The 14,508-nt window shown below is 49.8% G+C and overlaps 1 protein-coding gene across 6 annotated transcripts in view; it reads left to right on the top strand.

Moving 5' to 3' along the window:
* TXNDC16 (thioredoxin domain containing 16) overlaps positions 1 to 14,508 on the top strand; it is a 113,848-nt gene that overhangs the window by 76,663 nt on the left and 22,677 nt on the right. For all 6 annotated transcript variants that reach the window (XM_071557224.1, XM_071557223.1, XM_071557221.1 and 3 more), the window contains 11 exons: positions 2,454 to 2,657; positions 3,632 to 3,714; positions 4,431 to 4,504; positions 5,375 to 5,449; positions 5,775 to 5,896; positions 6,395 to 6,485; positions 9,394 to 9,550; positions 10,666 to 10,832; positions 11,143 to 11,203; positions 12,650 to 12,803; positions 13,543 to 13,689. In XM_071557224.1, the coding sequence (XP_071413325.1) occupies positions 2,454 to 2,657; positions 3,632 to 3,714; positions 4,431 to 4,504; positions 5,375 to 5,449; positions 5,775 to 5,896; positions 6,395 to 6,485; positions 9,394 to 9,550; positions 10,666 to 10,832; positions 11,143 to 11,203; positions 12,650 to 12,803; positions 13,543 to 13,689 (1,335 nt within the window). The remainder of the gene's footprint in view (positions 1 to 2,453; positions 2,658 to 3,631; positions 3,715 to 4,430; positions 4,505 to 5,374; positions 5,450 to 5,774; positions 5,897 to 6,394; positions 6,486 to 9,393; positions 9,551 to 10,665; positions 10,833 to 11,142; positions 11,204 to 12,649; positions 12,804 to 13,542; positions 13,690 to 14,508) is intronic.

Here is a 14,508-nt window from a genome sequence, read left to right as displayed (position 1 = left end):
TCAAACTCCTCTCCCTCTCGGGGAGGGCCCCGGAGGATTTCGGGCTCCTCCCCGGGGAGGGACCCGAGGGCTGGAGGCTCCTCCCCGGGGAGGGACCCGAGGGCTGGAGGCTCCTCCCCGGGGAGGGACCCGAGGGCTGGAGACTCCTCCCCGGGGAGGGACCCGAGGGCTGGAGGCTCCTCCCCGGGGAGGGACCCGAGGGCTGGAGGCTCCTCCCCGGGGAGGGACCCGAGGGCTGGAGGCTCCTCCCCGGGGAGGGACCCGAGGGCTGGAGGCTCCTCCCCGGGGAGGGACCCGAGGGCTGGAGGCTCCTCCCCGGGGAGCGACCCGAGGGCTGGAGGCTCCTCCCCGGGGAGCGAGCCGAGGGCTGGAGGCTCCTCCCCGGGGAGGGACCAAGAGGTTTTGTAACTGGGACTTCTCAACAAAATGAAAACGCAGTAAAATTGAACTTTTTCACTCCTCGCCCCCAGGGAAGTCACACGTCCACTGATGTCCAAAACAACACACACACACCTTTGCTGGAAAAAGTGGGAGGGGGCGCCTTAGTTAATCACTCCTGCCAGCAAATAAATCTTAGCACAAACACTACAAAATTATCTGTTTGACTTCAACATCCAGTTTAAGAGGAATCCTGCAGACCACACCATTAGATGTTGCGATCCAATCTGAGACCGACTGAGGGCGTTGTTTGTTAATTGATTCCTTTAAAACCAGATTAAGGCACAAATACTGCAAGTCAAAGAGATAACTGGCTGTATGTAAACAAAAACAAGCGAAAGAAAGGGAGAGCAGAGGGAGAGGGAGAGAGGAAAAGCAAAAGCTAATATAAAAAGCACAAAGAAAGATGCTCACCAGCCGCGGGAGGCAGCACGGTGTGTGCGGGCTGACAGGCTCGGCTCGGCTCGGCAGCAGCGGGCAGGTCAACCAGAGCACTGTCAGCTCCCGAGGGAAGGCAGGAGCCGAACCAAGGCAAGGAGGAGACACAGGAAGGGTGGAGGAGACACATGAAGGGTGCAGGAGACACAGGAGAGGTGCAGGAGGCAGGACCAGCAGGATGGAGGCAGCGCAAGGAGCAGTAGGAGCAGCACCAGCAGCATCTTGCGCTGACACCGCACCTCACACTGGGCGCCTCTGGGTCCTGTCCTAAATACCCTCTGGTGGGCGCCTACTGGTGAGCTCGGCTCCAGGCAGGCTATTCCATGGCACCGATTGGATACACTGCTGGTATCCAGAGGGACTGGCTCTGCAAGGCGGGAAAATGTATCCACCTTTGCTGTAGACTGGCCGGGGGGTCTTGGTGGAGCAGCCGAGGGTTGGCTGTGCAGTGAGCTCAGCCCTTTGCTCCCTGCAATGGATGTCAGGTGTTTTCAGCTGCCTCAGAGGGTCTGAAGCGACCATTGAAATCAGAGAATCCCAGATTGGTTTGGGTTGGGAGAGACCTTAAAGACCATCTTGTTCCTGCCATGGGCAGGGATGCCTTCCACCAAAACCAGTCTGTTCAGGAAAATTCACACTTAATACATGTATTGGGGTTTGGGAGTTGATGATCTTTAAGCTCCCTTCCCACTCTTAACATTCTGTGATTCTCCCTGAAAGTGGCAAAAAGTATTGCAGAATTCTTGTGTGATTTATTGTTACATGTAGATCAGGTCAAGGGTAATGTACTTTTTTTGTTAATCCTACAGAAGTTCAATTGTATCATGACTTCTGAACACATAGTAAAGGAAAACCAATGGTATTTATCAAAATAGCATTCTTTTAAGTTACATAAATGCTTATAAATACAAGAGATAAATCAGTTATTCTGTAAAAAATAAATCAAAGCATGTGTTCTTGAAGCACCAGCATCACATCTTCATGTTAAGGACTTCAGCTACAGAGTTTTTATCATTATCCGTGCAAAATTCCTCCTCCCTCTGAGCATAAATAGGTGACAGAATGTGCACGTTTGTATTTTGCTCTGAAACAGAAGGTCTCATGCTTGAATCTCAAATGGCCACTTGATTTTTGTCAACCCTGGTATGTCCATCCCTTTGCAGACACCTTTCAGTGACACACAGATGCTTTTGGCATCCTCAAAGCTCTTTAGCAAGAAGTGAAGCACTTTGGGTGGGGGTTTGTGTAAGATACTGTCACTGCTTTCTACCTGTACATTTAATTTCTGTTTGACTCAGGAAAAGTAAAAACGAGGGACAAAAACCAGTCCTAAACTGAAGCACTGAGGGTTTGTGCACTTGTAGACAAGAGAATGGCCTTTGCTGCCCTCTCTGCAGTTGTCTGAGTCACCTGCTATTGGAGTGACTAATTCATGATGTCCTCGAGGTGTTTGTGTACCATTAATAGTAACATTCACATGGAAATTATGGTCACACTGCACCTGCCTAAGCAGTGAAACACTCACATATGTGTTTGTGTATTTATGTTATATGTATGTTTTTGGTTTTTTCCTGCAGTTGTGACTCTCCCATGCTTACAGCTGACAACAGCCATGACAGACCAAGGGGATAGATGGGTTTATTCCTTCGTTTTCCTGCTCTTCTGTGCTTCCTCCATCCCAATGCCTGGACGTGCAGGGCTGCTGCAGGAGCCAAGCCCCCAGCACTACTTCAGTGGCTTGGAAGCTGGACGAGCATCCCTGGCTTTTTTCACCCCTCATGGTAAGTATTTCACAGTGAGCATTTACATTGGCCTTGGATGAAAGTGGAACAAACCCAGAATCATGGAATGGTTTGGTTTGGAAAGGACCTTAAACACCATCTCATCCCACCCCTTGCCATGGGCAGGGACACCTCCCACCAGCCCAGGTTGCTCCAAGCCCTGTCCAACCTGGCCTTGGGCACTTCCAGGGATGGGGAAGCCACAGCTTCTCTGCCCAGCCTGTGCCAGGGCCTGCCCACCCTCAAAGTCAGGATTTTTTTCCCAATATCCCATCTAACCCTGCCCTCTGACTGTAGGAAGCCATTCCCTGTGTCCTGTCACTCCAGGCCCTTGTAAATAGTTTTTCTTCTTATTTCCTGAAGCTCCTTTCAGGTACTGGAAGGCCACAATTAGGTCACCCCAGAGCCTTCTGTTTTCCAGGCTGAACAATTCCAATTCTCTGGGACTTTCCTCAAGGAGAGGTGCTCCATCCCTCCAATCACTTTGCGGCCCTCCTCAATGAAGGGGCAACTCCTGAGATTTTTAAACCCAAAGGGAGCTGGTCAAGCTCTTTGTTTGCACAGCTCCAAGTGCTCCTGACAGGCAGAGACCTTTTGGGATGGCTTCTTTCCTGGCTGTGTCCTAGGAACACTCCTGCAAGCTTCTTCATTAATTTTCTATAATATTTTCTAAAGGTACCATGGAAGAGAAACCCAGTCTCCTAAGGAACTGACCCCTCAAAGGAGCAAGTTTCTCTTCCATGTTACCTGCCAGGGAAAGGGTGATCCCTTACATGCAGGAGAGCTAAGGGCTGTCATGGATTAGGAGGAGACCCTTGGCTTTGTTTTGTTGTTCTGATCCTTCATCATCCCCAGGTGTTATTTCCCAAAGACATTGGGATGAGCTGAAGCACCAACAGAGCTCCCAGATTTCAGTGTGTGACAGGAGGATGCTCCTGACCCTGAGAACTTGCAGAGGGTTTTTTGTGTTTCAGTTTCTCCTGGTGCCCAGCCCTTCCTGGAGCAGATTGAGAGCTCGGCCGAGGCCCTTCAGGACTATGGCATTTCAGTGGTGAAGGTACAGAGGGAAACTGCTGGGTAGGAGGGACGGAGGAGGAGATGGGAAGAGATGGGTAGGGAAGGGATAGGCACACAATTGTCATAGAATCATAAAATCACAGATTGGGAGGGACCTTAAAGGCCATCTTATTCCAACTGCCCCTGCCATGGGCAGGGACACCTTCCACTATCCCAGTTTACTCCGAGCCCCATCCAACCTGGCCTCAGACTCTTCCAGGGATGGGGCAGCCACAGCTTCTCTGGGCAGCCTGTTTGATTTCCATGATGGGTGGGGTTGATTCACTTCTTTTCAACTCAGTGCAATAAATATTTCATAGAAAGGGGTTTTTAGCTGAAATTTTATTCAGATTTAGGTGAGGAAATTATAAATTTAGGCAAGTGTAGTTGGACTATTAGTGCTTTTATATATATGAATATATTTCATTTCTTTCAGTTACAGGCCAAATTTAATAAGCAAGCAGGGATCTCTCACTTTAAATATGCTGGGCAGATCATGGGATCTCTTGATCCCATCTGGTCCAAATCAGCAAGTTGAGCTGGAGAACTGGAACACAAACTCCAGCTCCCATTTCTGGACTCCATTTTACAGAATTTTCTCTCCCAGCAATCTTGGGAAGGCTGTATTTGCACTCTTGAACAGAAGAAAGCTGCAGTGCTGTATGTGTTTGGTAATTTGTGGGGCTGACTGTGTAATTACTTGCCTTTGCTGTCTAGGTTAATTGTCCCAAAGAGGATGTCTCAAGGTATTGTGGAAAAGAAAATGCCTTAAGGAAAGCCTACCTGTTCAGGTGAGGGGGATTTCTGGGCACTGCACTGGGATTCCTTTCCAGGGCAAATGTTGGAAGGAAACAATGTCAGTGATCAGAGGTGTCTGTGGAGGGAGAAAGGAGCCATGAGGACTGCGGGGACCTACAGAGTTTAGCAAAAAGTGCCTCCAGACAGTCCCACAAGGCAAAGTAGATGCTTTGTCCTCAATGTGAAACCTCCCACCTGCCCATGTTCCTTGGAGCAGCAGAGGGATGAGCTGTGGGATGAAGCCATGGGAGAAGCCCTCCATCACTGTTCTCCTGTCCCTGTGGTCTCCCACCACCAATCCCCCAGACTTACACTCAGACCACGAGGTTTTGGGTCTAGTCCTAGAAAAAACCACTCTTGGGTGCTGTTCCTGTTGGTGTGGGTAACTCCTGTGCCCTGGGAAGGTTTAGCTCTGGGTCTCTCCGTGGGTTGTCAGCTGGAAGCTCCTCCAACTGACAATTCCCAGGCCTAATCTGAACTTTAAAGCCTAAGTTTAGGCCCACTTGGCCAAACCCATATCAACGTATCAGCTCAGTTCTCTTTGACTGGGGTACTTAGAATCATAGAATCATTTAGGTTGGAAAAGACCTTAAGACCATCAAGTCCAACCATTCCCCCAGCACTCCAAACCCACCACAGACCCACGTCCCCGAGTGCAGCAGGACCCTGCTCAACCAATGGTACTTGGGCTTGAACAATTCCCAGCTGGGATCAAAGGCATCTCAAGCCATGTTTTGCCATTTCTCCCTCATCCTCCCTGTCCTTCTGTGCCTGCCTTGGGTTGAGAGAATTCACAGACTCCCTGCTGCCAGGTGGAAAGTATCTCTCCCAGTTCCTTTGGTGATTCTTTTTTCCTTCCCCAGAGGAAACATCCTGATCAGAGAGTTCCCCACCGATGCCCTCTTTGATGTGAACTCCATTGTTGCCAACGTTCTGTTGTAAGTACAGACCACATCCAGCCCTGTGAAATCCTTTACTTTCCATTCCCACTTGGTGATAGAATATTTTGCCTCAGTACCAACCCCAGGTATTCCAGAGGCTGCTCTCAGCCAAGCAGAAGGTTTGGCTTTGCTTCTGTCTTTGATATGGTTTGACCCTGTTAAATCTTCTCCCTTGAGACAACTTTGCCAGCATTTGGACAGCCATATTTGGCTGTGAATCTTTATTCTACCAACAAGAAGCTGGAATTTTACCTTCTTTTCCCCATCATGGTTGTGTGGCTCTTAAAGAAATCATTAATGAGGGTTTTTTCTGCCTCCTCAGTGCCCTGCTCTTTAATGAAGTTAAATATGTTGAAACCCTGGCAGACCTTCAGAACATTGAAAATGTGTTGAAAGGGAAGTCAAACATGGTCTTTGCCTACGTACCAGCTACTGGGACAGCAGGTATTGACACTCAACTTTCCATGTTTGTTCTCATCCCAGAGCCTTTCTTTTACTTCAATACACAGGAGTTGAGGTTCTGACCCAAAATGCTGCAAATGGAAACCTGAAATGGCCCCTCAGCCCCAAGTTCTCCACTTCCATATGTCTTGCTGTGTTTCCAAAGGAATGAGTTGAATCAGGAAGGTTTTACTGGGAGCATAAATTTTCAGAGTTGGACTTGGAGAGGGAAAGCAAGTCAGTGGTTGCTGTCTTTAAAATAAATAAATCCAGCTCTCTGGTTCTGCAGTGGAATGGACTCACAAACGCCACTTGTGTGTTTGCTGGGGATCAGGAATGAGGTCCAGCACCAATTATTCTCTTCACAGTGTGTCATCAGACAGCTGTGGCTCCATGCTGAGAGTTTCTAAAAGCCTGGGAATTGATATTTACACCTGGGAAGGATGAAACAGGGGATCTGGAGGGAGCAGAGCTGAGCTCATCTTGCCTTTCCCTTTCCAGAGCACAGAGCTGTGATGGAGGCGGCTTTTGTCTATGGGACCATCCACCAGTTTGTTCTGACAACTGAGGCATCGCTGCTGAAAGCCACTGGGTATGTCCAAACACACTTCCCACTGTGGAGAGAGAGCTGGGTCCAGTCCTGTTTAACATCTTTAGTGATGATTTAGATGAGGGGATTGAGTCCATCAGCAGCAAATTTGCTGATGACACCAAGTTGGGAGGGAGTGTCGACCTGCTGGAAGGCAGGAGGGCTCTGCAGAGGGATCTGGATGGACTGGAGAGATGGGCTGATTGCAATGGGATGGAGTTCAACAAGGCCAAGTGCAGGTCCTGCCCTTTGGCCACAACAACCCCCTGCAGCGCTCCAGGCTGGGCACAGAGTGGCTGGAGAGCAGCCAGGCAGAAAGGGACCTTGGAGTACTAATTGACAGGAAGCTCAACATGAGTCAACAGTGTGCCCAGGTGGCCAAGAAGGCCAATGGGATCCTGTCCTGTATCAAAAATAGCGTGACCAGCAGGACCAGGGAAGTGATCCTTCCCCTGTACTCTGCATTGGTGAGGCCACACCTTGAGTACTGTGTTCAGTTCTGGGCCCCTCAGTTCAGAAAGGATATTGAGGTGCTGGAGGGGGTCCAGAGAAGAGCAACAAGGCTGGTGAAGGAACTGGAGCACAAGTCCTATGGGAAGAGGCTGAGGGAGCTGGGGTTGTTTAGCCTGGAGAAGAGGAGGCTCAGAGGTGACCTCAGCACTGTCTATAACTACCTGAAGGGAAGTTATAGCCAGGTGGGGGCTGGTCTCTTCTCCCAGGCACTCAGCAATAGGACAAGGGGGCACGATGGGCTCAAGCTCTGCCAGGGGAAATTTAAGTTGGATTTCAGAAAAAAATTCTTTACAGAGAGAGTAATCAGGCATTGGAATGGGCTGCCCGGAGAGGTGGTGGATTCACCATCCCTAGTGATTTTTAAACACAGATTGGCCGTGGCACTGGGTGCCATGATCTGGTAAAGGGACTGGAGTTGGACCAAGGGTTGAACTCGATGATCTTGGAGGTCTTTTCCAACACAATCGATTCTATGATTCTATGATTCTATGATTCCCTGCAAAGGTTGGCTCCACTCCTGGCTTCTCAGATTCCCAGGTCAAATCTGGGATGGTGTTAGGATATTGTGCCAAGGGTGGACAGTCAGATCTGGTTTGCTTTTCCAAAACCAGCAGCTGCTTGTGTTCCTGGTCTTGGAGTATCCTCATGACAAGAAAGACATTGAGGGGCTGGAGTGTGCCCAGAGAAAGGAACAGAGCTGGGAAAGGGGCTGGAGCAGCAGGAGCAGCTGAGGGAGCTGGGGGGAGTCTCAGCCTTGAGAAAAGGAGGCTCAGAGGGGACCTTCTGGCTCTCTGCAATCCCTACCAGGAGGAGGGAGCCGGGAGGGTGGCCGGGCTCTTCTCTCAGGGAACAAGGGACAGAACAAGCTGTGCCAAGGATGGTTCAAATTGGATATTGAGTAAAATTTCCACGTGGAAAGGGTTTTCAGGTGTACAGAACAGGCTGCTCAGGGCAGTGGTGGATTCCCCATCCCTGGGGGAATTTAAAAGCCATGTGGATGGGGCTCCTGGGGACATGGGTTAGTGGTGGCCTTGGCAGCGCTGGAGGAACAGTTGGAATCCATGGTCTTGGAGTGTTTTTCCAACCTTGATAATTCTCTAACGATTTACCTGTGATTTTGTCACAGGTGACATCAGAGCAGGCACCAGAGTGTGGTCTTTCCCAAGATGCCAACCCATCCTTGAGGATATCAGGGACAGGGTGCTGTGGCTGCCACTAGATGGCACGGTTGTCATTTGGCAGGAATTGGCTTTAATTTTCCTTAAAGCAGAGAGGGCACCAGCGGCTCCTCCTGAACTGCTGGAATGGTGGGAGCCTCACCGGCAGGAACTGCTTTCAGCAACGGGGGGCAGCAGGATTTGGGGGCTTAATGCTGCAGGATTTGGGGGCTTAATGCTGCACTCTGCTCTTCCACAGAGAGATCTTAAATCCCTTTACAAAGGTGGTCCCTGTCACAGGAGTGGGAGTGGGTGCACAGAAAAAGGCACATGACTTCCCAAATTTAACCCACAGGCCAACACCAGTGATGGTGTCAGGGCAGGAATAAGCAGGGAACCATCCAGGGAATTATCTCACTACTTCCTCTGGCACAGCCTCAAACAGTGCTGTTCAAAAGGTGGAATATTCCTTGTACAGCACTGTAAGATGTCACCAGTGAGGTGAAAGACATGAGCAAAGCTGAAGATTTCAGCTCTCCTCCTCTTGCCAGGGTTTGCCCTGCAGTGGGATGGCTGAGCCCACTGAGAAAAGCTTCGTTTGAGTCCTTCTCAAGCTGGGCCAATTGCTTTGGAATTGGGATCATTTGCACCTTGTGTACACCTTTCATTAGATCTTATTATATACCTGGACACAATTGTACCTGTCAGTAGTGACTCTGGAAGAGTTCATAGAGTCACAGAATCACAGAATGGTTTGTGTTGGCAGGGACTTTAACAACCATCCCATTCCCACCCCCTGCCATGGGCAGGGACACCTCCCACCAGCCCAGGTTGCTCCAAGCCCTGTCCCACCTGGCCTGGGGCACTTCCAGGGATGGGGCAACCACAGCTTATCAGGGCAACCTGTGCCAGGGCCTGCCCACCCTCCCAGCCAGGAATTCCTTCAGAATATCTAATCTAAACTTGCTCCCCTTCAACTTAAGGTTGTGCCCTCTTATCCTGTCACTCCAAGCCTTTGTCCAAAGTCCCTCTCCATCTGTCTTGGAGTCCCTTTAGGCACTGGAAGGGGCCCTGAAGCCTTCTCTTCTCCAGGTAAACACCCCCAACTCTCTCAGCCTGTTCCACAATCCTGCCAAACCCTGAACTTGAGGATCATGTGCCCTATAAAACACATCAAGAAACCTGGTCCTTACGTCAGGGCATTTTCCAGCCCTGCTCAGTGTTTTGTTTTTCTCTCACAGCAATGATGACCCCAATGTATCCTCTGCCTGGCTGCTGTTCTGCCACTGCCAGAGGGCCACAGACCCAGCACAGCCCTGCAGAAGGACAGCCCTGGGACAGCCTCTGACCCTGCTCAACATCCACAGGCACCTCAAGCTCATGGGGGCTCCCTTGGTGGTATGATGGGAAAGAGGAGCTGTGGGTGTGAGGGCAGCTGGGGTGGGTGTGAGAGAGCAGAGGGCAAAGCTGAGCATAAGAACCTGCCCCTTCCCCATGAAGCTGATGGCAAAGCTCCCAAACTGGGTCCAAGTGAGGAACAGGGAGCATCTGGCCCAGCTGTCCGACCAGTTCAGCGCTGGCCAGAAGTTAATTATTGAGGGCATGTTCCCAATGACTCTTAAGCACTGCCCTCCTTGATGTGAAGCTGGTTCCAGTGCTTGACCATGCTCCTGGTAAAGAAATGCTTCCTAATGTCCTGTCTAAACCTGCCCTGATGCAGCTTTGAACCATTTCTACGTGTTCTATCCCTGGATATGCTGAAGGTGTCAGTGTTTCCCTCTCCACATCCCCTCAGGAACCTGTGGAGAGCAATGGGGTCATCCCTCAGCCTCCTCTTCCCAAACCAGACAAACCCAAAGTCCTAAGCTGCTCCTGTAGACTCCCTGTAGGAGGCTCAGCACCCTGTGGAATTTGATATCAGTCCTTCACACTTCGTTGAGCACAAGGAACAGGATGTTCCTTCCTATTTCCTCTTTCCACGGAGCAGTGAACTCCAGCAGCCTCCTGTTCCCTCTGGTCATCTCTGCCCATCCACAAGGTTGAGCAGATGAGCTGGGAAGTGTCTCCTTCACTCAGTCTCCTGGATTTGGCCCATGGAGCCATCAAGCAGCTCCATGCTGTCATGAAGCAGCTTGTCCAAGGCAGGAAGGGAGAGGATTCCAGCTCTTGCATGTTGTGGCTGGGATGTTCAGTCTGCCCCAGGGAATGGGTGCCAGGTAAATAAAATGAATGGGGCTTTGACACCTGGAGCTGCTAAGCCAAAAAAACACCAATATGCAAAATAAAGCCCAGGTTTTTAACAGGAAAAGTCATGACATGTTGGAACAGTTTAACTGGCCTTGTGTGGGTTCTGCTTCTTTGGATGTTTTAGAATTGGGTTTGGAATTTTTTCTTGAGGTTCTCCTCATTTCTGTGGCTGGGGGACACTTGGTGGCTTGGGCTGTGCAGGAGAAGAGCTGAGGCACCTAAAAACTGTGGAGCTGTGCTGCAATATAACCATGTCTGTTCTGCAGACAGAGGTTGCTGAGGACCCAGAGAAGGTCACCACTGTCCACCTACAGCTCGGGCTGCCCCTTGTGTTCATCCTGAGCCAGAAAGAGACCTACGAGGCCGACAGGAGGACAGCAGAGTTTGTGGCCTGGCAGCTCTTGGGCAAAGCAGGAGTTGCCCTTTTGTCCAGGTATTTCTCTCAGGTGCTTTGGGGTTCTCCTTGCTTTTTGTGGTGGTTCTGAGCTCAGTTATTCCAGCACCAGGGTGACAGTCAGTGGGCTTAAATTTGGATAAAAGGCAATAAAATCAGGCTGTGTCCTGCAAGAGGATTGAAGGACTCATCCAGAATCAGATTACCTTGCTGGTTTAGAAGTGGAAAACCAGTCAGACTGAGAGGGATTTTGGAAAGGAAATAGCACTGACAGAAAGTTTAGGGGCAAAAGGAGGTGGAGATGAGCTGAGATGTCACATCATCTAACATTCACTTTGTATTTTGGAAGGGACCTCGTAGATTTGAATGTTCTGCACCGATCCAATGTCGCTCTGAAGACACCAGATGAGGTTGGATGCTGAATTATTTATTGTACAACTCTTATGTCCCTTCCTGGGCATGATGCTTTTAAGAGGTGTTGGGGTGTTGCTTGGCTCTGTTGTGATTTGACAGCATTCCCTGAAGCTCAAGGGGAAGAGTCTTTCCCAAGATGCACCTGTGTGTGCAGCAAGTTGTCCAAAGAACCTGTGGCTGCCCCATCCCTGGAAGTGTCCAAGGCCAGGCTGGACAGGGCTTGGAGCAAACTGGGATAGTGAAAGGTGTCCCTGCCCATGGCAGGGGGCTGGAACTGGATGATCTTTAAGTTCCCTTCCAACCCAAGCAATTCCATGATGATTCTATGATTTGGAATTGCCAGAGTTGGGTGCTGCAGAGAAATTGTGCCTGCTGGGAAAGATAAAATACCAAGTTTATTTTGGGTTCAAAACATAAACTGACATCTCTACACCTTAAGGCAACACAAGGTTATGAACTACATCCAAGTACAAATTCCCCAAAGATTGAGGTCCTTACCCTCTCAGGAAAGGCATCAAAAGGTGCGAGAGGGAATGAGTGTGAAACTAAGAGCAAACAACCAAAGGTTTGTGCTGAGCTGATGTTACCAAATGCCTCTGGCAGTGATTTGGGAGAAGGGAGGGTGTGAGTTAAATGAGTTTGATCAAGATGAGCTAAACCCTGGAGGGACCTGACCCAGCTTGTGAGGCACGATGGGATTGGGTGCTGGCAGATTCCAGAGAGCACACACTGCCCCAGATTACCTGAACTGTCACACTTGTGATTGCAGAGATACAGGATCAGACCTGAGCGTTCCCCCAGGGCTTCCCATGCCCTGGTGATGGATGTGCACTTTGTGCTGCTCCTTTCAGAGCCAATGGGAGGTGCCAGCAGTTTGTCATTTCTCTCAGTTCATGATAAAATTTCTATTTTGTCTCAAGTGCCTTTGTCTGAGCCAGAGCCAGAACTGGTTTTAAGCAGACATGGTCTCATTTCTGAGAAATACATTTTGCTCTTTCCTTTCTATGGGCTGACAGCCCCTGTACTCTTGGGAAGACTCTTCCTGGCTGAGCTCCATGACATAAAGGATATTTCATGCCAGTTTCCCAGGCTCTGGTGGGTTGCTGGGACCCAACCTTGCCCCTCTAATGAGGGGAAATCCAAGTGGACCCCGTACCTTGCTGCTCTCCTTCCCTGCTTGGCCACTCACATTTCTCCTGCAGTGCTGGATCCATGTTAAGTTGCTGGAAGGTGGAGCTGGTGGTCACTTTCATTCCTCACCAGGAAACATCAGCCTGGAGTGACAAAAAAGAAACATAACCCAGCTGTTCTCCTGTTTGGGAGCTTTAGGGTCTGTTGACATACCCCAAAAATAAGGAGTTGGTGCCCCATGAGTTTGATTTGCAGACAGAATAGGCAGAAAGTGATGTTTTGCTGCTACTGATTTATTCTGTTTTCCTCAGGGAGTGCCAATCCAATACCTGGTCTTGGAAGACACTGATGAAGTTATAACCCTGGTGGAAGATAAGAACAAGGTCAAACAAATCCAGGAGGAGGAGGAGGAGGAGGAGGAGGAGGAGGAGGAAGATGAGGATGAAAAAGAGAATAACAATCAAGGTGTGAAATCAAGCTTTGGAAAGCTGATTATGATCAGACAGGACATGAGTCAGCATCTGCTAGAGACATGTTAAAGCATTACAGAACACTTGCAAACCATCACAGTCACATCATGGTGGCCACAAAGTGGCTCTTTCATGCTCTGAGATCACTGGGATATGACAGACAGGTATAAGTTTTAGGGGAAACATCAGGGGTGAAAGTGAACAGCTGTGAAAGGAACAGTGACAGAAGTGCTGTGTGAGGGACAGAGGGGCTTGTGCTTGGAGGCACCAGCTTCAGAGGCACAAGGGGTTAAAAGTGCACAAAAACAGTGTCCTCTACAAGCATCTGAAGAGCCTCAGAGTTACCAGTGTCTTTGAAAGGCTTTGGGACATGTTCTTGTGAGAGCAGTTCCAGACTTGCCTTCCCCAGGGAGAAAACATGCAGTGAATAACAGAAAATGCTTTTGTTCTCCATACAGAATTGGGTGTGTTTTCTGAAAAAAAGTGGGGCAGGATCTTAGAGGAGCCAACACACTTAAAGAGTGGTGTTCAGATCCAAAGGGAGAGGTGGTGTGAGGTGGGATAAGGGCATTTTGGTGGGTTTGACTGTGTGTGTGTCCCTGCCCTCCCCATAAGAGGTAGTTATTTACCCCCATGTCTCTGCTGGGAGGTTCTGCCTTACAAAAACGTGTTGCTGGGGTGGCCCAGGAGCTGCAGCTTCCCCTGCTCTGTGCACTCCTGTGGGTTCCTTGCAGACATCCAGGATGACCAGGTGGTGGAAGCCGTTTCCAGGGACAAGAAGCAAGAGCTGCCCCTGGAGCAGGTCCTTGTCCTGACAGAGGAGATCTTCCACTCTTCCCTCTCGGAGGCTGCCCAGGCCGTGGTGCTGTTCTATGCCAGTTGTGAGTATGAAACATGGCCTGGCTGTCCCTTCCCTAACCTTGGAATACTCACCAGGCTTTCCAGGCTCCTGGAGAGAAGTTTAAACCATAAATAGGTGCCTAGTCCTTCCCTGGGGGTCTCACCCTGTTAGCAACAAGATTAAATCAGTTCTTCTCATTGACTGATAATGTGTGATAATGTCCTCCAGGACAGGAGATATCCATGTTCATAGGGCTTTTCACCTTCATTTTATAGGGAAAAAATGTAGAACAGGAGGGGAAATTATGGTAGCATGAGCACAAGTGCTGTGGGGAGAGGCTGAGGGAGCTGGGGGTGTTTAGCCTGGAGAAGAGGAGGCTCAGAGGTGACCTCAGCACTGTCTGGAACTCCCTGAAGGGAAGTTCTGACCAGGTGGGGGTTGGTCTCTTCTCCCAGGCACTCAGCAATAGGACAAGGGGGCACGATGGGCTCAAGCTCTGCCAGGGGAAATTGAAGTTGGAGAGCAGAAAAAAATTCTTTGCAGAGAGAGTGCTCAGGCATTGGAATGGGCTGCCCAGAGAGGGGGTGGATTCCCCATCCCTGGAGGTTTTTAAGGTGAGCTTGGCTGTGGCACTGAGTGCCATGATCTGGTAAAGGGACTGGAGTTGGACCAAGGGTTGGACTTGATGATCTCGGAGGTCTTTTCCAACCCGATCCATTCCATGATTCTATGATTCATGGGTTGGCCTAGACAAGCTGGCTGCTGTCTGCTAAAATATGAAAAAGCAGAAATCCAGAAGCATAAATTTCAATATTCCTTATTTATTTCAAGCCTTTCAGAGCTTGAAGCACCTCAGGAT

Source organism: Pithys albifrons, chromosome 6 (genome assembly GCF_047495875.1).
Source record: "Pithys albifrons albifrons isolate INPA30051 chromosome 6, PitAlb_v1, whole genome shotgun sequence".
Taxonomy (NCBI): domain Eukaryota; kingdom Metazoa; phylum Chordata; class Aves; order Passeriformes; family Thamnophilidae; genus Pithys; species Pithys albifrons.
The sequence above is the reverse complement of the archived record's forward strand: the minus strand, read 5'-3'. Positions and strand labels throughout refer to the sequence as shown.